Raw genomic sequence first — 19,564 nt, forward strand, 5'->3', positions numbered from 1 at the left:
TTTCTTGTCTTAAAGCTAGGAAAATGATCTCCAAAGGGTGCATTTACCATCTTGTTAGGGTGAAGGATGTTGAATCTGAAACCCCTCTTCTAGAGTCCCTTACGGTAGTGAATGAGTTTCCGAAAGTTTTTCCCGATGATTTACCCGATATTCCTCCCGAACGGGAAATAAATTTTGGTATTGACCTTATCCCGGATATGCAACCTATCTCTATTCCTCCTTATATAATGGAAAAGCAACTAAAAGATTTGCTTGACAAGGGTTTTATTCAACCAAGCATCTCTCCATAGGGTGCTTTGGTATTGTTTGTTTAGAAGAAGGATGGAACTCTTAGAATATGTATTGATTATTGGCAATTGAACAAGGTGACCATTAAGAACAAGTACCCACTTCCTAAGATTGATGACTTGTTTGATCAACTTCAAGGGGCTAGATACTTTTCCCAAATTGACCTTCGTTCGGGATATCACCAACTAAGAGTGAGAGGGGTTGCCATTCCCAAGACGGCTTTCTGAACTAGGTATGTGCACTATGAGTTCCTTGTTATGTCATTTGGCCTAACTAATGCCCCGACGGGATTTATGGACCTTATGAATAGGGGTTTCCAGCAATATCTCGACATGTTCGTCATTGTGTTTATCGACGATATCTTGATCTATTCTAGAAGTGAGAGTGACCATATGGACCATTTGAGAGTTGTGTTACAAGTACTCAAGGATCATCAATTATTCGTAATGTTTAGTAAATGCGAGTTTTGGCTAAGGTCTGTGGCATTTCTAGGTCACATTGTGTCAAACAAGAGTATAGAGGTAGATCCAAAGAAGACGGACTCGGTCAAGAGTTGGCCTGGACCACTATCACCAACCGATATTAGAAGTTTTTTGGGTTTGGCCGGCTACTATAGGAGATTTGTTGAGGGTTTCTCCTCTATTGCTTCTTCTTTGATGACCTTAACTCAAAAGAAGGCTAAATTTGTGTGGTCGGAAGCTTGTGAGAAGAGCTTCCAAGAATTGAAGAATAGGCTTACCTCCGCTCTGGTGTTGACCTTGTCGGAGGGTACCGATGGTTTTGTTGTATATTGTGAAGCATCTAGAATGGATTTAGGATGTGTCCTTATGCAACATGGGAAAGTAATTGCCTATGCTTCAAGGCAACTCAAGATACATGAGAAGAACTATCCGACTCGTGATCTTGAATTGGTGGCGGTGGTATTTGCTTTGAAAATATTGAGACATTATCTATATGGGGTGCATGCTGATGTGTTCACTGACCACAAGTGTCTCTAATATGTGTTTAGCCAAAAAGACTTGAACCTCCGACAAACAAAGTGGTTAGAACTTTTGAAGGATTATGACATGAGTGTCCTTTACCACCCTGGCAAAGCCAATGTAGTTGTGGATGCCCTAAGTCTATTGTCCATGGGTAGTGTGGCCCATGTAGAAGATGAAAAGAAGGAGTTAGTTCGTGATGTTCATAGGCTGGCCCGGTTAGGTGTCCAACTAGTGGATTCCACCAAGGCTGGTGTCACGGTCCATAATGGTTCCAAATCGTCCTTTGTAATGGATGTTAAGGCAAAGCAACACCTTGATCCTATTCTAGCTAAATTGAAAGAGTCGGTACTCAACAAGTCCATTGAGGCTTTCTCCTAAGGGGGAGATGGGGTTCTTAGGTACCAAGGTCGATTATGTGTTCTGGATGTTGATGGCTTAAGAGAGCAAATTTTAGATGAAGCTCATGGTTTGCGGTATTCTATTCATTCGGGAGCCACCAAGATGTACCGTGACCTACGAAAAGTCTATTGGTGGAATGGTATGAAGAAGGATATAGCGGGTTTTGTAGTCAAACGTCCGAATTGTCAACAAGTTAAGGTTGAACACCTAAGACCGAGAGGTTTGTCCTAAGATATAGATACTCCCATGTGCATATGGACTTTGTTGTGGGTTTTCCTCGTACCCGAAGGCAACATGATTCTATTTGGGTCATTGTGGATAGAATAACAAAATCCGCCCATTTTATTCCCGTCAAGGTTTCCTTTTTGGCGGAAGACTATGCCAAATTGTACATCAAAGAGGTAGTGAAGTTGCATGGAGTTCCTTTATCTATCATTTTGGATCGAGGTACTCAATTTACTTCACACTTTTAGAAGGTATTCCAAAAAGGGCTTGGTACTAAGTTCAAGCTTAGCACGACTTTTCATCCCCAAACCGATGGTCAAGCGGAACGTACCATCCAAACCTTAGAAGATATGTTGAGGACATGTGTTATTGACTTCAAGGGTAATTGGGATGACTATCTTCCATTGATAGAGTTTGCCTATAATAATAGCTACCACTCAAGTATTGTCATGGCTCTTTTTGAAGCATTGTATGGTAGGAGGTGTAGATCTCCGGTTGGTTGGTTTGAAGTAGGTGAGATTGCTCTACTTGGTCCCGAACTAGTTTGTGAGGCTATTGAAAAAGTCTGACTCGTTAGAGAGAGGTTAAGGACAGCCCAAAGTCAGCAAAAGTCTTATGTGGATGTTAGAAGGAGGGACCTATAATTTGAAGTCAATAATTGGGTCTACTTGAAAATCTCACCTATGAAAGGTGTGATGAGGTTTAGCAAGAAGGGGAAACTTAGTCCCCGGTATGTGGGTCCCTATAAAATTTTGAAGTGTATTGGGAAAGTGGCCTATGAGTTAGACTTGCCGAATGAGTTGGCTCCAATTCACCCGGTATTTCATGTTTCCATGCTTAAGAAGTGCATTGGTGATCCGGTATCCATCATTCCTTTAGAAGGTTTGGGAGTTGATAAGAGTCTTTCGTATGAAGAGATTCCGGTAGAGATCTTAGACCGGCAAGTTAAACGGTTGGGAAATAAGGAAATAGCTTCCGTGAAAGTTTTATGGAAGAATCATTTAATTGAGGTACATGGGAGGCCGAAGCCGATATGAAGTCCCGTTATCCTCATATTTTTCCTTCTACTCCTATCCAAGCTTGAGGTAAGTAGTTCTCTTGAGTTTGGTGTTTTAGGAGTCATGTGTGCTATCTGTGTTCAATAGGATTTCTTTATGATATGCATGTTCTTGTGAGAATTCATGTTTAGAATAAAATGAGTTTTCATGAATTTTATGTTCTTCATGTTGTTGTACATTTTAGTATGATGATTGCATATTTGACTTCGTGAGATGATTTGATGAACATGTTTTACTATACTTTTGATGAAATGGCATATTGGCTCCATAATGTTGTGTTAAGCTTATTTTAGTTGGAGAAGGTAATTCCTCCTATGATTATGTGGAATGATGAGTTTTGTGCATAATGGGTTGTGGATATAGCTCCTACTTCCTTGTGTTGCATTGATTATGTCTTATGATGGAGTTGATGTTTCCTCCTTTGAATTGCGCATTATTTTGATGTTGCATGCATGATGGGATGCTAGTCTTGAGTCTTTACTTCCGTAAGGTGTCTAGATCGTCATTCGAGGATGAATATCCCCAAGGGAGAGATAATGTAACACTCCGAAAATGTGTAGACTTAACTAGAGCTAAAATGAATGGGGTAAGAGTCTAGAGAGAGGGCAAGGTCCTAGATAACCTAAGAAACATAGAGGAAAACGATTATTACTTTGGTCCATTAGGCGATGGGCAGTAGCATCGCCCAAGTGCCTTGGCGATTAGCCAAATGGACTCTCCTCGCCTAGTGGGAAGCCTCCCCTAGACCTAGCTACTGGAATTTTAGGCGAGCTAGGTCGAGGCTCACCAACCCACTTGGTGCATCACCCAAAAGACCTTCCTCTCGCCCATTGGAAATGCTCCATGATGGAGAATTCTGGAAAATTAGGCAAGCCAAGGGTCTATTAGGCGTGTCGCCTAGTGCCCTTGGCGAGCTAAGGGGGTGCATTGGGCGAGCCAAGTCGTGAAAGAAGGGAAAATTTAAGTTGTAACTTAAAGGGTCTCAAGTTTTCTTCCAAAATTAAAACCACTTTATTCTACTCTTTTCTCAATAAGTATATAACCTTTTTAGACTTGAAATTCCTCCAATTAAGTCACTTTTAAAAGAATTAAAAGAAGACCCATCTCCTCTCCAATGTTTCTCTCACTAAAAATCCTCCATTGAAGAAGAACAAGAACTTGAAGGCTAGGGCTCAAGAACTCATCTTCTCAACTCCAATTCGTGGGGAAATCTTCAATCAAGGTATGGGGATCTTGATTCATGGAAAGCATTCTTCCATGAAGCCCTAAAACTCTCAATTACAAATTAGTAGATTCTTCAAAACCTAGGGTTTTCAATCTATGTCATGGGTTCTTCCTAAAAACGATTTCAATGAGTTAATTGTCTATTATTATGATTGAATTGTTGTTTATTGGTGGTTTTATGATAAAATTCCCCATGGACCCATGAATTCCCCCGTGACCCAATTTCATGAATTGTGATGGGTGTATTGATGCAAGATGAATACTATGAATTATGTCTATGGTATGTTAGTTATTGAGATCATGTTGTCATTCATGCCTATTGTAGTATTTCTAGGTGTGATTCTGAGACTTGATTCATGACCCTTGAAGGGTAAATTATGAGGATTTGTACATGTTGATGAAAATTGTGTATGAACTTATGATTCACTTAGAAAGTGAGTATCCTATGACTATTGTGTAAATTGTGGTATTGTTGAAAGATAATTCTCCCCTTACCCTTACACATGACTATGTATGAATTGTCTAGGATGATGATCATGTGGTTGTGTTGATTGAAAGGTTATTCTCATGAAACACTATGAACATAATGTGAAAGGTTTACTCATATATTGATGATTATAAGATTGAAAGTTCATTCTCACCTAATTGAATACATGAGTTATTTTATGAATTGTGTTGAATGAAGGGTAAGATATCCCTTCACACATGTAAATGCAATCCAAGACTAATTATGTATAATTTGGGAAATAATGCTTAGCACCGAGTGTATATGGACAATGAGGTAGAGGCCCTCCCGTCAATACAATAGGCCAAGTTTCTAAGTTAACCTCATGAGATGGAAGCTCTCCTGTTAATACAATAGGCCGGGTTTCTAGAAGAAATCTCCATATCCTTTAACTATGTGCCCACATAGGTCTTTAGCTAGTGGATCCACCTAAAAGCTAATACATGTAGTTCTACCTTAGGCAAGTAGGACATCTTATTTCGGTGTGGGGTTACATGACACCGGATTCCATGTACATCACATGGTCTATATCGGTTAAGGCTATTTTCCCTAAATGACAAGATTATGAATATGACACGAACTATACCTATGACTTCTTAATGAGCTTTACTTAGTAGGAGTGGGGGTATGTGACTTCACTTTTACATTGCACAAGTAGACTTTGCAAGGGGTTATGGAGTGGTTTCTAATGTTAAGAAAATGTATGAATGTATGCATGTATGTTGAATGGATTGTTGTTATGGATGACTTTCCTTATGTTCAAGTTAATGTACACAACTATTTCCTTATCTATGACTATTGACTATGATGAGATCTAAGGATGATATGTATGACTAAGGTGGGCTCAAAGGGGTACTTAGAATGGTTGGTATTATGGGATGCCAACCATACATTGCATAAGTAAACCTTAGGGTTACTAAGGTAATGGCTCTACTATGTTATGCGGATTTATATGATGAACATGCTATGACTTGTGTTTTACATTAAAGGTGCGTGGTGATTCTCAAACTTAGTAAATGCGTATTTTTCAATTAAATTGTCCTTTTTAGCATGTTTACGGATTTTATTGCATGTCTTCCATACTTAGTATATATTTGTGCTAACCCCTATTTCTTCTACATTTTCTCCAAAGTGTAGGTTCTGGGCATTGAAGTGTTTTCTTTCTTGACTAAGGCTTGGGTTGCTTATCTCTAAGACTTCTGGTGAGTCCTCATAGTTCGAGGACAATATGTCATTCTCTTTTAGTTACTTTCCTATTGTTCTAGGTTGAGACTTTTGATTGAAAAAAGGGTTGTGACCCTATTGAAATTCTATTGTAGTAGATGGTTATGAGACAATGTCTAGACTTCACTTTTAATTTTTAATAAAAAGACTTCGATTGTAAAATTTTAAATTCCGCATTATTTTCATTTCCTATGTGTATGATATGCTAAGGGCTTGTATGAGACCCCTTCGGGGTCAAGTACGTCGTGTTGCATCTAGGGAGTACCCCTGGGTCGTGACAATTTCACATATGATACCTCATCTAATCATAATATATCAATTCTATTTATATATTTACTCTCAAATTTAGTTCAAATTAAATATAAAAATTTATGAATTTCACAATTATATAGTATTTTCATGAAGTGTTGAATTGTCATATTCCATTAAATTTTGTTTGAAGTTTTTCATCTAGACTAGATGGACTTTTTTTTTGGCTAAAAGTGGCCGACAAACCCTTTATTAAAAAAAGAAAAGATACAAGAAAAAGGTTCGATCCAAAAAGTGATCATGACCTACAAGACTTCTAAAAATAATAAAATAAAATACAAATAACTAGAGAAAAAAGAATTTAAAAAAGAACTAGAAAAACAAAAAAAATAAAAATAGAAATGCGGTCAAATCCACATTAAACGATCCCAAGTCTTCTTTTAGGAAAGTTACAGAGTCCGCTTCACCTTATTCTTTATCATCTTCGCCAATAGAGCTTCGAAATCCTTTCCGTCAAGGTGGGTCCTTCATTCTTCATATCGTAAGAAATTCTGTTGATTTTATCTGATGAAATAAATGTGTGAAATAGAGGTCGGAGATTTGGAGGAGCTAATGAGGTGATGTCGAGTTTCTTGAGCTCGATGGTGGATAACTACTAGTGTAAGAAAATCCTTGGGTAGATGATGCCTAAGTAGCCTCAAGCTTTCACACAGGTGCTACATAATTTGTCCCTAGAAGGGAGAATTTCTTCTTGCTTTGCATTTGTCAATACCATCTACTACCAATAGGTAAACTAGACATGCTCTCTCACTAATTGAAAAACTAAATTGTTGATCTAATCCTATCATGATTTTCGCTGTCTTATTCTGATGAGTTGAATTTCAAAGAAATTGATACCACCATCTAGGAAGATGCATTTGATATCATGATTAACTCACACTCGAAATAGATTGCTGTGTACCATTGTTTAAAAAATTATTGTTGTTGTATTTATTTTGCTCCTTATCATGTTGTCTGAGTAGCTGATTGTTAACGATAACCTTAGTCTTGTTCTCTTGTTCTAATAGGTGTAAACTTGAGATTAGGAATTTGTACCTTGTCCATTTTTAAGAGGGTTTTTCCCTTTCCTGGCCACTGCTGATTATTGTTAAATTTTGTTGTACCTACAAAATTAAATGAGTAGTTAGTAAAAAAATCTGCCACCATATTTTCCTCCCTCATAATATGTGTCACATGAGTTTCTTTTCTATCCCTTAGCTTGTTAATAGATAGTAGATCACTTCTGATGCTCTAGGGTGAGACCTATTCTCCGATAATAACCTTCTTTAGGACTAAAGAGTCGGTCTCAATAATTAGAGGGAATAGATCATGAAAACTACAATAATCTAGACCCTCTTTTATAGCATTTGTTTCTGCATTGATGTTGACAGTATCCTCAATAACCTTAGACCTTACAGAGATAAAATCTCCACCTTCATTCCTTAGGTACAAAACAATTGAGTTTGGTTCCGAATTTTCTTTTAATGCTCCATCTAAATTGCATTTAAATCATCCCGATGGGGGGTTTAGATCAGACAATCTGGACACATTTGATCCTCAGACTATAACTTTCTAGGCACCTAATCATATGTTCTCAAGACCTTGGGATGTTTTGTAGCCAAAAAAATCTACTTCTTGCAAACATATAGAGATTTTCGTTAATTTCATGAGCAACTCTCCCTCTAGTCATATTCCCCTATTAATAAGAGTGTTTCTTCATTTTCATATTTCCCACAAAATAAAAATTGGGGCAGCCTGAAACATAGACTTTATCTTACGTTTACAATCTTCTTTCCACCATTTAGATATTATTTGATTGATTTGCAAAAATGGTCTATTATACCTACAATACTATCATAATGAGCCCATATACCCTTAGCAAATTGACCCGAAAGGAACAAATGATTATGGTTTCTAGCTGAAGTGCATCACAATAACATCTAAAAACCATGCCTATGCCACACCTAACCATTACCTCGTCAACTTGTAACTTTTGTTTCCACAACCTTCATAGGAAGAATGAAACTTTGAATGGAATTGTCACGCCCCGAGCTACCCCCGAGACGCGGACATGGGACCTAGGATCACAAGTGATCCCAAGCTAACCCTGCTGGCATGATCATAAGCATACTAAAGATATTAAACTGATGCGGAAGCTAAATCATAAATAAATCTGAAAAGATGGGGAATACCCATATACTATAACTGAGATATATCAAATCTGAGAGTTTAATACAAAAGAAATATCAAACTCAAAACACTAAGCTGAATCTAACTATGTCTGAAATAAGCCTCTAAACTGACTAGAAATGTTGGGACATGCCCCAACTAGATCTAGCAAAACTGAAACTAAAGACTAAAAGCGATAAAGATAAACATGTCACTAGTCCTCGAAGAATGAGGACTCACCACTGATGCCGCTGAACTGAAGATCGAGAACCGATCTAAGCGTGATCTAGAAGCTGAGAACCTGAACCTACATCACGAGAAGATGTAGCGCACGTGTGCGTCAGTACTTGAGAGGTACTGAGCATGCAGGATAGAGTAAAGCTGAAATAACATATAACTGAACAAAGCAATAAAGCAATGAAATCATCTTAACATGATATAGATATTGAAATACTGAATACTGAGCTAACTGATGCAATGACCAAATTTATAACATGCTGAGACTGAATATTGACTGTACTGAAATATGGTCAATGCAAAAGAGTCTGACTGAACTGTGGGAGCTACTAAAAACCGACATAAAACCACATGAGCTAAATGTGGAGTCCGATGTATACGCCCCATCGAGAGGACCCAATATACCCTGCCAGAGGTATAGAGGCATGTTGACGTGATCACTAAACTGATGTTGCCCACAAAGAGGACTTACACCTACGTGGCTCGTAGTTCTGGGACTATATGGGTACGCTGAACCCTAGTCCAACTCGGTATTATGCTACTCCCAATGAATTAAATGGTTAACTGGTTATGACTGAATTTTTGTAAATACTGGATAGCTCGAAACTGAACATGCAAACTGAGAATGCAACAATTAATCTGATAATGATGCATTCATAAACTGAGGCATGTAAAACTGAATACTGAAATATCTGACCTAGCATGTGTAATTCAAGAACTAAAGAAATACATAGCTAGGGTTCTGAAATTTATGCGATAAACTGAGCAATAACATGAGAATCTGATTTGGAACATTTAAATAACTAATTCATGATGATCTATTGAAATTCTAGAAACCCTAGGTCTGTTCATAATCATGGAATCAAGAATCTGACTGAATTCTAGGGACCCAATGGGTGAAAGGAACCCACTAGTGAAATCCCACATACCTGGTGACGAATTCCACGGAGAAATCTTTCGATTTCGGGGCTGGAATTGATGGAACCTTGCTGCGTTCTTGAACTAGGGTTCTTGACCTTTTTCTCCTCTCTTGATTCTAATTTTCTAAGTTTTGATTAATGATTTTGACTAAGGTAAGTTCTAGTTATGTTTTTAGGCTTAAACTGATTAAAATCTCATGATTTAGGGTCTAAACGACGTATCTTAGGGGTTAAACGAAAAAGGAAAAGACCAAAAGACCCCTGACTTAACTGCTGTCGGAGTGATCGACGGATTGGACTGACGGGCCGTCATTCAATCGACGGTCCGTAGATTGGGTCCGTCGATCGAGTCAGCCCGATAGGGCTTCACTAAAATAAGCATAATTTTTTACTCGGAGGTCAGAATTTAGCAAACTCGGTGGCGTTGGAAAGATAATTCAATTATCTATCTAACAAAAGGTTATGGGACACATAATTCATTTTTTGCTAAGAGTTATGACCATCTGAAGTTGACCCATCAACAATTTTCATCTAACTGGCTGCTAATCCTCATCTACGGTCAGACCTACGGACCGTGGATCGATTGACGGTCCGTGCTGGTCGACCGTAGTTTGTGTCAGAAGCTGGGTAAGGGAAATCTCGATCCACGGACACAGACCACGGACCGTGGTCTGATCTACAGACCGTGGGTTTGTCCGTGAGTCGGGACTTAGCCAAAATTTCTAACTGAGTTCTGGGGAAGTTTTCTGTCACGAACCACGGACCTGCAGGACGGACCGTGATTCCATCTACGGTCCGTGAATGGTGTCTGTGAGTGCCACCTGTAACACCAGAAATCTGAAATCTCTATTTTTGGATACGGGGTGTCTGATCAAATCCCAAGCACTCTTCACTGTGAATAATCCTGATTTTGTGGCAATCCATCAAGGATGATTCCATATATCTTCAAAACTTACAACCTCTAAATTAGAGTAAATATACTCAACAATATTAGAAGGAATATGTTAAACTAAAGAGATGTTCCAATTCCAATTCTCCTTAGGGAAGTCAAGGTTGTCCATTCTTTCATCAATTTGAATGTTTTGTGGCAATGCTTGATAAAGAGGACCAAGGTTTAGTCCAATTAGCAAATCATAGGCTATTTTTACATATTTTTTTATAACTTAGGGGTATGGAAAGAAGAAAGAGAATTACAATGGAAGAAATGAAACTCTTACCAACAAAATGAAAATTTATATGGTCAACCAACTAAACTGTTGAGATTTTCCAATTTTATTTTTGTATTAAGAAACAATTATTTTTAATTACATGTCAAATGTGGCTAAAATTTGAATTTTGATCCGAAAGTGGCTAGTCCACCTAATATTCTTTTCAAGTTTTCTTCATAACCCTGATTCACTACACCCAAAATATTCCGGTAACAATGGCTACAGCCATGGACTGCAGAAACTGGGACGAAGACATATACAGAGATTCCATTATACTCGAGAGAGAATCTCAATGTCGAACGGTCTTCCGGACTGCATTTGCCCCGAACCCGGACCATAATTCCTATCCGGACCTCATCGTCGGCGCCATTAGCGATGGCTCCATTGCCGCTTACTCTATCTCTTCTTGCCTTGTAAGCTCAATATTACAGTCTATAAAGTAAGAAAGAACGTTAATATAGGGATTGCTCTACAAACTAATTGCTATTATTTGATTCCTTTTTCTTATTGATAGGGATTGAACTCCGCGGGCAAGTGAGTTTCTGTTTTCTCAATGTTTTCGAAGTGTTCTGGTCAGGTTTGGTTTGAATTGATATTTTATTTGGTGACGTTGGTTTAGTTCATTGGTGCCAGTAGCTGAACCTAGTTGGCTGGTGCAAGGACATGATGGACCTGCTTATGATGTTAAATTTTATGGTAACCATGAAGATTCACTGTTATTGAGGTATATTTTCAGAATTTGCGTCTATCTGTACTGATAAAAGCTGTAGGTAAATTTGCACAGATTGGAGATAGTACAACTTCTTTTTTTTTTTGTTTAGAATCAAAATTATGGGAAAATGTTACTTCAAGTATCCAAAATGCAGGTACAAAACTTTTAGCTTGACTAGAGCTCATATGCTATATTGCTTGGACTCTTCAAAATGTCATCGGGTGCGTGTCGGATTCTCCAAAAGTAGTGTCTTTTTGAAGAATCTGACACGGGTGAGGCATCGAAAGTGAAGAGTCTGCGCAACTTAGCTCATATGTTAGGGCAAGTAGAGAAAAGTTGTAAAACTGTTTGATACTGAGGTTTTAGAGAGTTGTAGTTAATGACTGAGCTGTGAAACTTCGTGAACTAATTTTCTTTTTAATCAAGTAAGCAAGAGAGGCAATTATCTTGTGGTACTTATTACATAAAAGTAAATAACTCCTATAAATTTCTCCGGTTAGTGTTATTTATTCTATCGTATGTGCCAATTCTTTGTTAATATATGTAATTCCATGCAGTTGTGGTGATGATGGTCGGATTCGAGGATGGAAGTGGAAAGAAATATTGGGGTCTAAGGAATCGGCACAAGGTACCATCTTTTTTGTGTGTGCAGTAATGAATCCTTGAGTAGTTTGAGATTGAGGCGTAGTTATATTGTTGTTGAATGACAGATTCTAACATCCTATTTTTGAACATTTTAAAATGTTGAGCTCCTTTGCTTGGTTTTGCTTCCAGTTCTAGCATCCAACTCTTTTGCTGTATTGAAACTCATGCAGCTGAGTGATTTCTTCGCCGGACAAACTTGTTATAATGTCCTCACATTATGAAAGGAAGTTCAGGAGGGGAAAGAACAGGGGATGCAATGCATATGCATTCGTGTCTTTCATCAGCTTAACTAATTAGAAGTTAAAAATGTCAATTCAGCAACTTAAGATTTTCAATCTGCCCCTCTTGTAGCAGTTCAGCTGACGTTTTTTTTTTGACGAAGGTAACAACTTATATTAAATCACAAAAAGGGCTGTGAAGCCAGTATTTGCAGGAGTATTAGAAGGCAAAAACTACTATTCTAGGAAGATATCTTCTAGCAAAAAGGAAAACTATAGAGACTCTAGGACTTGAAGTAGAGTCTCAGTGTCTTCTATGTATTCTTGTTTACACCAAAAATGAAATAGCAAAATACAACTAAACTTTATCTTTTGGATTGGGTTGCTTTTGCATTCAAAAAATCTTAAATTTCTTTCCTTCTAAATAGTCCTCCGTATGCATCCTAGGATTATGCTCCATCTTCTTTTCTGAACTTTGGTCCCCCCCTTTTCTGCTCCAGCTAGATAGCATCTCTAGTGAACTCCCTGGCATAGTTCAGCTCAAGCCTGTCATAACCCAAAAAGAATCCCAGAGTTGGGTGGTTACTCTGCAGTACAGGAACAAATGATTATTTGTCTCTGCAGTCCTTCCATATAAAAGACAGATAGAACATAGCTGTAGTTGCCTTCTTTGTTGCTTATCCTGTGTCAAAACCATACAAAACAGGGCACTTTATATGGAATCATAGTCTTCCATCTGTGCTTCCAAGGCCAAAAGTCGCTGATAGTGTTGCCATAATTCAGCTAGTGGTTTGCTGTTTTGACTGAGAATTCACCTGAGTTGTGGTTTTTTCCACCATAATACGTCTCTGAGGAGGGTGGTTCCAGTAAATTGAGCAAGTGTGTCGTAGAATTCTGCAAATCCACCAATCTCCTATAGCTAAAATTCCAGCCATGATTACTCCAGACTTCACTGATATTGGCTCTTTGCTACTGATTCAGGAACCTCCATGAAGAGAAATTTTAAGGAGCCGATTCAAGCCAGTTATTCTTCCAAAAGGATAGTTTTTCCCCATTTCTAACTTTGTTCTATAATTGAAAGATTGGAATAGGTTCCTAATAGTCCTTCAGATACTGACCCCATAAATTGTGCTCAGCACCTTTGTCTTCCATGATTCATATTCTCCATACTTGCCTTCAATAGCATACTTCCATAAAGAATAATCTTTATTAGAGTATCTCCATAGACCATAACCACTTCATGAGTAGGCTTTGGTTCTGCTTTCTGAGTTTTTTTTTTGCCTAGGCTCCTTGTGTTTTAACAGTCTTCCATTTGATAAGGTTGTAGCCCCTCTTCTCCTTGTTTCCCTGCCACAAGAAACTTCTTCTAAGTGCATCAATTCTCTTCTCAAATTTCAACCTTTGGGGGGATTAGAAATAATGACATCATGTATGTGAGACTTAACCTTTGAAAAGATAAAAAAATACTCCCAGGCACAGCTCCCAAGGGGAACCTGTCCTAGGTTCTCTCTCTTACTTCGTTTGATCCTTTTCCGGCAACTCCTATCGGAATTAGTTTTTTTTACCATGGGGGACAAAATTATTTACTTTGCGGTGGAATTTTAATCATACGATCTCTTAAGTATGGGTGACAGGGTGTGCCTTTTCATTTCCAGTGATAAGTCTTTTGAAATAAATGATATCAGTGAAGGTTCTTTTAGGTGGTTCTTGTTCAAGGAGTTCAGTAGTCGGTTTGTCAGTAAGATTAAGATTGACGAAGTCATTTTAAGATGGGTATGCAGTGTTATGAGATTAGCTTCCAAAGGTGTTGGGGACCTTTATAGAAGATGGGGCAGGCTTAAGGAGGGGGATCTGTTCAGAGTTTATCAGAACTTCAACTCTTATGGGAGATTTCTTCGAGTAGAAACATTGAGGGGCCAAAGAAAATCAGCTATTATCATCCCGGAGATGGATTACAATGTAGGGTGGAGTGATTTAGCCGACAAAATTATCAGATCTTTGGGTGAGCCAGTTAACCCAGTTCTCCGGAAGTTTGTCACCCCAGGGAAACCTTTCATGGATGCTGCAAATATCCAGAAATGGCCAGTCATGAGCTCTCAGTCTCATTCTGAATTGGAGAATCTACAGGAATACTTGCAGTGTTGCTTAGTTGGAACCTTCAATGACCCTTTCAGCTCGAGTCCAAATCCAACAGTCATCCATCAGTGGTTCCTGAAAAGGTGGAAGATGACGGCAGGGTTGCGTGTCTTACAGCTCACACATAACCAGATGATGTTCGAGTTTCCATCTAGGCAAGAAGCGGAGAGGATAATAATGGGGGAATGGTTTTGGAATGGGAGAAGATTATCACTTGAGTGGTGGTCTCCAGAATCAGGGACAGATAACTCTAAAAAAGAATTAGTAGCAAATCAGAGGTGGATTAGGGCTTTTGGCATCCCGCTTCACGCATGGTCGGAAAAGTCGCTGAAATTTATCGGGGACTGTTGTGGTGGTTATATCGGTGCAGATGAGGACACAAAGAAGAGAAATCATATTCTCTGGGCTCGGATTTGTATTCCAGCAGTAGCACGAGAACCTCCACACAAAATTGATTTGAGAGTAGGCGGCAAAATTTATGAAATATCCATTATTGCTGATGCCTTCTCGAAAATCTCAGTTGCCGGTGATTCTGATGAACAGGGTTTTAACCAGCGGTCCAAACAAGTTTGTGTCTCGAAAACTGAGCAGTCTATCAATTCAAATTTGAAATCTGCTGATGTCCCTAGGGTTGGGCCCAAAAAACCTAAGACAACCTTGGGCCAACTTAAAGCAAAGGCCTAATTGCAGCAGAAGACTCCAGACCAAGTTTATGTTTTTCAGAATGAGCAGCCTATTGATTCAAATCTCAAATCAGCTGAGGACCCTAGGGTTGGGCCTAAAAATTCTAAGACAACTTTGGGCCAACTTAAGGCAAAGGCCCAGTTGCAGCAAAAGACTTCAGACCATCTTTATTATTCAAGGAGGAAAAAGGGGAACTTGCATCTCAATAAAAAGAAGGAGATATTAAAGGAGTGGAAGACTATTAGGCCAGCCCAAGCCCAATCTATAGTGGCAGAGACACAAAAACTTTTCGAACGACAGTCGAATGCTATGTTGTCTCAAAAGCCATTGTTGGCTCCCCTAACGCAAACTGATTCTCTTGATGAGTGGGAGGGAGACGCAGACGACGAAGCCGAATGCATGCGACCTCTATCTCTTCTCTCTCTTCCTCCTATCCACTCTGTTTTCTCTATTGGGTATTCTCAAGATTCAGGTTTCTCTTCCCCAATTAGTAGCGACACTTTGTCACTACCCTGGTCTGGTGACAGCTTGGTGGAACAAGTTATTTCACACCCAACAGTTATCGAAACCTCCCATTGGACCAAGATGGTGATGACTAAAGCTTGTAAAGCCTTTGGGGTCAATTCAGTGGGGTTTGAGCACGAAATCTTCGATATGATACTGCGAATGGAACAAAAGAGGAAGTTATAGTTGCAGAAATCAAAGGGGAAAGAGCAACAGAAGAAAAGATCAAAGGAAAAGGGTGAGATTGTGGCCAAGAAGTTGCAGTGCACAATTAATTATGAGAATGGAGAAGGGTCAAGTAGGGGCAGGTTCCACAAGGCTTTCTCGGAATGAAAGCAAAAATTATCAGTTGGAATATAAGGGGGCTTAATGATATAAGCAAAAGAAGCACCATCAAGCTACTTATTCAAAAATGGAAGCCTGACATCTTGTGTTTACAGGAAACAAAAACAGAGTGTTGTTCTGTGGCAATAGCAAGACATATTTGGGGATCAAGATGGGTCGAATGGGTTGAATTGAAAGCAAGTGGTACCAGGGGTGGCATTATTATTTTGTGGGACAAAAGACAATGGAAATGCTTAGACTCTTACCAAGGGCGGCATACTCTTTCGGCCATGTGGGAGGGTTTGCAGGTGGACTTCAGATTCTGTTTCTCTGGGGTGTATGGACCTCACTCAACTCCAGAAAGGTTTGACCTATGGGATGAGTTGGCTGCTGTCAGAGGCATTTGGGATGGATGTTGGGTCATAGGTGGTGACTTTAATGTATGTAGATATGAACATGAGAGGTACAATTGTATAAGGAGATCCCAGGACATGAAAGACTTCTCTGAATTTATTCAAGACATGGGTCTTATTGATCTCCCCTTGCATGGTGCAACTTATACATGGACAAGGGGAGAGGATTTTCTGCAGGCTTCCAGAATTGATAGGTTCTTAATTTCCGCTGAATAGAATGAATTCTTTGGAGTTGTGAAGCAGGTGGCCCTGCCAAGGGTTCTCTCCGACCACAGTCCCTTAGCCCTAGAGAGTGGCGATTGGACTTCTGATCCTTCCTACTTCAAATTCGAGAACATGTGGCTGCAGCATGAAGGTTTTCATGAGATGGTCAAAAATTGGTGGCAAGGTTATATAGTAAATGGCTCTCCAGACTTTATACTCTCCCAGAAATTAAAATTTTTGAAGAAAGACCTTGTTACTTGGAACAAGGAGGTCTTTGGTAAGCTAAATTCCAGAATCAGTAAAGCCATGGATGATCTTCTGCTGACAGAACAAGCAACTGAAGGAAGGGTTCGGTCTCAAGTTGAAAAGAACAAAATATTGCAATTACAACTAGAGATTCAACAATTAGCAAAGGCAGAGGAAACCTCTTGGAGACAAAAATCGCGGTGTCTATGGTTAAAAGAGGGGGATAGGAATACAAAATATTTTCAAAGAATAGCCAACTCCCACAGGAGATACAACCACATTGACAGATTGCAGGTAGGAGATGACCTCATTGAAGGAAAAGAGCAGGTGAAAGAGGTAATTCTTGACTTCTACCAAGAGTTATACTCTGAAAACGAATCATGGAGGCCTACTGCTTCTTTTGAGGGCCTGGGCAGTTTGAGTTCTGAAGAGAAGAATGCTTTGGAGCAGGCCTTTGAAGAAGAAGAAATATTGAATGCAATCAACTCATGTGCCCCAGACAAAAGTCCAGGGCCAGATGGCTTCTCTATGGGGTTTTATCAGAAGTGCTGGGGAATTATCAAGCAAGATATTTTGGGTGCGCTCAATCACTTTCACAACAATTGCCACATGGTGAAATCTTTTAATGCCTCTTTTATTGCACTTGTCCCTAAAAAGAAAGGTGTGATAGAACTTAAGGATTTTAGGCCTATCAGTCTTATTGGTAGTGTGTATAAAATTTTGGCCAAAGTGCTCTCAGAAAGGCTAAAGAAGGTGATTGGGAATCTAGTCTCTGGTTTTCAGAATGCTTTTGTTCAGGGAAGGCAAATCACTGATGCAACACTTATTGCCAATGAAGTTCTAGATTGGAAGCAGAAAAGTGGTACTCCAGGACTGCTTTTTAAACTTGATGTTGAGAAGGCGTTTGATAAATTGAGTTGGTCCTTCCTTATTTCAATCCTAAGGCAAATGGGATTTGGAGAGAGATGGATTCGGTGGATCAAGTATAGCTTCTCCACCATAAAGTATTCTGTACTAGTGAATAGAAGTCCTGTGGGTTTTTTCTCTCCCGGTAGAGGCATCAGACAAGGGGATCCCTTATCACCCTTCCTTTTTATTCTGGCTATGGAGGGTTTGAGTAGGATGTTGGAGAAGGCTAAACAACTTCAATGGATAGAAGGCTTTGAGGTGGGCAATGGTTATGGTCCACCAGTCTCGATCTCACATCTTTTATTTGCTGATGACACCTTGGTTTTCTGTGGAGCTAAGAAATCTCAAGTGCAATATCTTAGCCTCACCCTTATGATCTTTGAAGCATTGTCAGGTCTCCACATCAACATGTCCAAGAGCACTATATACCCTGTAAATGAGGTCCCTGATCTGGAAGATATGGCAGCTATCATGTGTTGCGCTACTGGCTCCTTTCCCACCACTTACTTGGGTATGCCTTTGGGTGCTATGAATAGATCATCTCAAGTTTGGAATGTGATTGTGGAAAAGTTTGAGAGAAGGTTAGCCTCCTGGCAACAACAATACCTCTCTCTAGGGGGGAGATTAACACTCATCAATAGTGTATTGGACAACATTCCCACCTATTTTATGTCCTTACTCCTTATGCCAGCTAAGGTGAAACAGCGACTTGACAAAATCAGGAGAGACTTTCTCTGGGAAGACAACAACAAGGACCACAAAATTCACCTTGTTAAATGGGCCAAAGTCACTTTGCCAAAACAATATGGAGGATTGGGGATAAAAGACTTGGCCTTACATAACAAGTGTTTGCTATTGAAGTGGCACTGGAGATACAATCAAGAGGCGGCTGGCTTGTGGAAGGAAGTGATTCAAGCAAAGTATGGTAGTGATAGTTATTGGTGCTCTAATAAAGTCAGTACCTCTTATGGCACGGGGGTCTGGAGAGATATAAGGAAACTGTGGGAAAAATTCTTCAGTGATGCCTCACTTATGGTGGGAAATGGGGAACATATTCAGTTTTGGAAAGATATTTGGCTAGGAGACACTCCTCTAATGAGTGTTTTTCCAAGCATTTTCCAGATTGCATCTCATCCAGACTCAACCATCTCGCAGTACAGGGAAGACAATGTGTGGAATCTGATCCTAAGGAGAAATCTTAATGACTGGGAGTTGGAAGAGGTTTTTAGCCTTATGGCCACCATTCAGACTAGTGCAATCAACAGTCAACGCAGGGACAAACTTATCTGGAGACATAGCAGGGATGGATCCTACACAGTTAAAGCATGCTACCTTCAACAAAGCTCCAAGAAGACCGTAATTGATCAATGGCCATGGAAATTAATCTGGAGAACTAAGTTGCCACCTAAAGTTATTTGTTTCAGTTGGATTACTCTAAAAGACTCTTGCTTGACTCAGAATAATCTCATGAGGAGGAAATTCCAAATAGTCAACAGATGCTACATGTGCTTGTGCAACTCAGAATCTATTAATCACTTGTTCCTTCATTGCACAGTTGCAACAGGCCTATGGAACATGTTCTTCTCACTTTTTGGACTCACTTGGGTCATGCCAAGATCATTGAGAGAGGCTTTTGTGTGTTGGAGTTCTTGGAAAGTTGGGAAGTCCGTCAAGCATATCTGGTCTTTGGTTCCAGCCTGTATTTTGTGGTGCTTATGGATGGAGAGGAACAAAAGATGTTTTGATGGCACCCCAACTCCCATCTTTACCTTTAAAGCAAGATGTTTGATTACTCTTTTTGGTTGGGTTAATTTCTCTCCTGTACTTAGTGTCGATTCTTT

The 19,564-nt window shown here is 39.4% G+C and overlaps 1 protein-coding gene across 1 annotated transcript in view; it reads left to right on the forward strand.

Annotated features, from left to right (window-relative positions):
* The first annotated feature begins 10,912 nt into the window (after positions 1 to 10,912).
* The window catches only part of LOC125821375 (THO complex subunit 6), a 37,323-nt gene continuing 28,671 nt past the window's right edge, over positions 10,913 to 19,564 (forward strand). Inside the window, exons 1-4 of the mRNA XM_049500790.1 lie at positions 10,913 to 11,141; positions 11,243 to 11,262; positions 11,348 to 11,452; positions 11,998 to 12,068. Of these exons, the coding sequence (XP_049356747.1) occupies positions 10,944 to 11,141; positions 11,243 to 11,262; positions 11,348 to 11,452; positions 11,998 to 12,068 (394 nt within the window). The 5' untranslated portion in view covers positions 10,913 to 10,943. The remainder of the gene's footprint in view (positions 11,142 to 11,242; positions 11,263 to 11,347; positions 11,453 to 11,997; positions 12,069 to 19,564) is intronic.

Source organism: Solanum verrucosum, unplaced genomic scaffold, assembly GCF_900185275.1.
Source record: "Solanum verrucosum unplaced genomic scaffold, falcon-dt-bn FXZP01000305.1, whole genome shotgun sequence".
Taxonomy (NCBI): domain Eukaryota; kingdom Viridiplantae; phylum Streptophyta; class Magnoliopsida; order Solanales; family Solanaceae; genus Solanum; species Solanum verrucosum.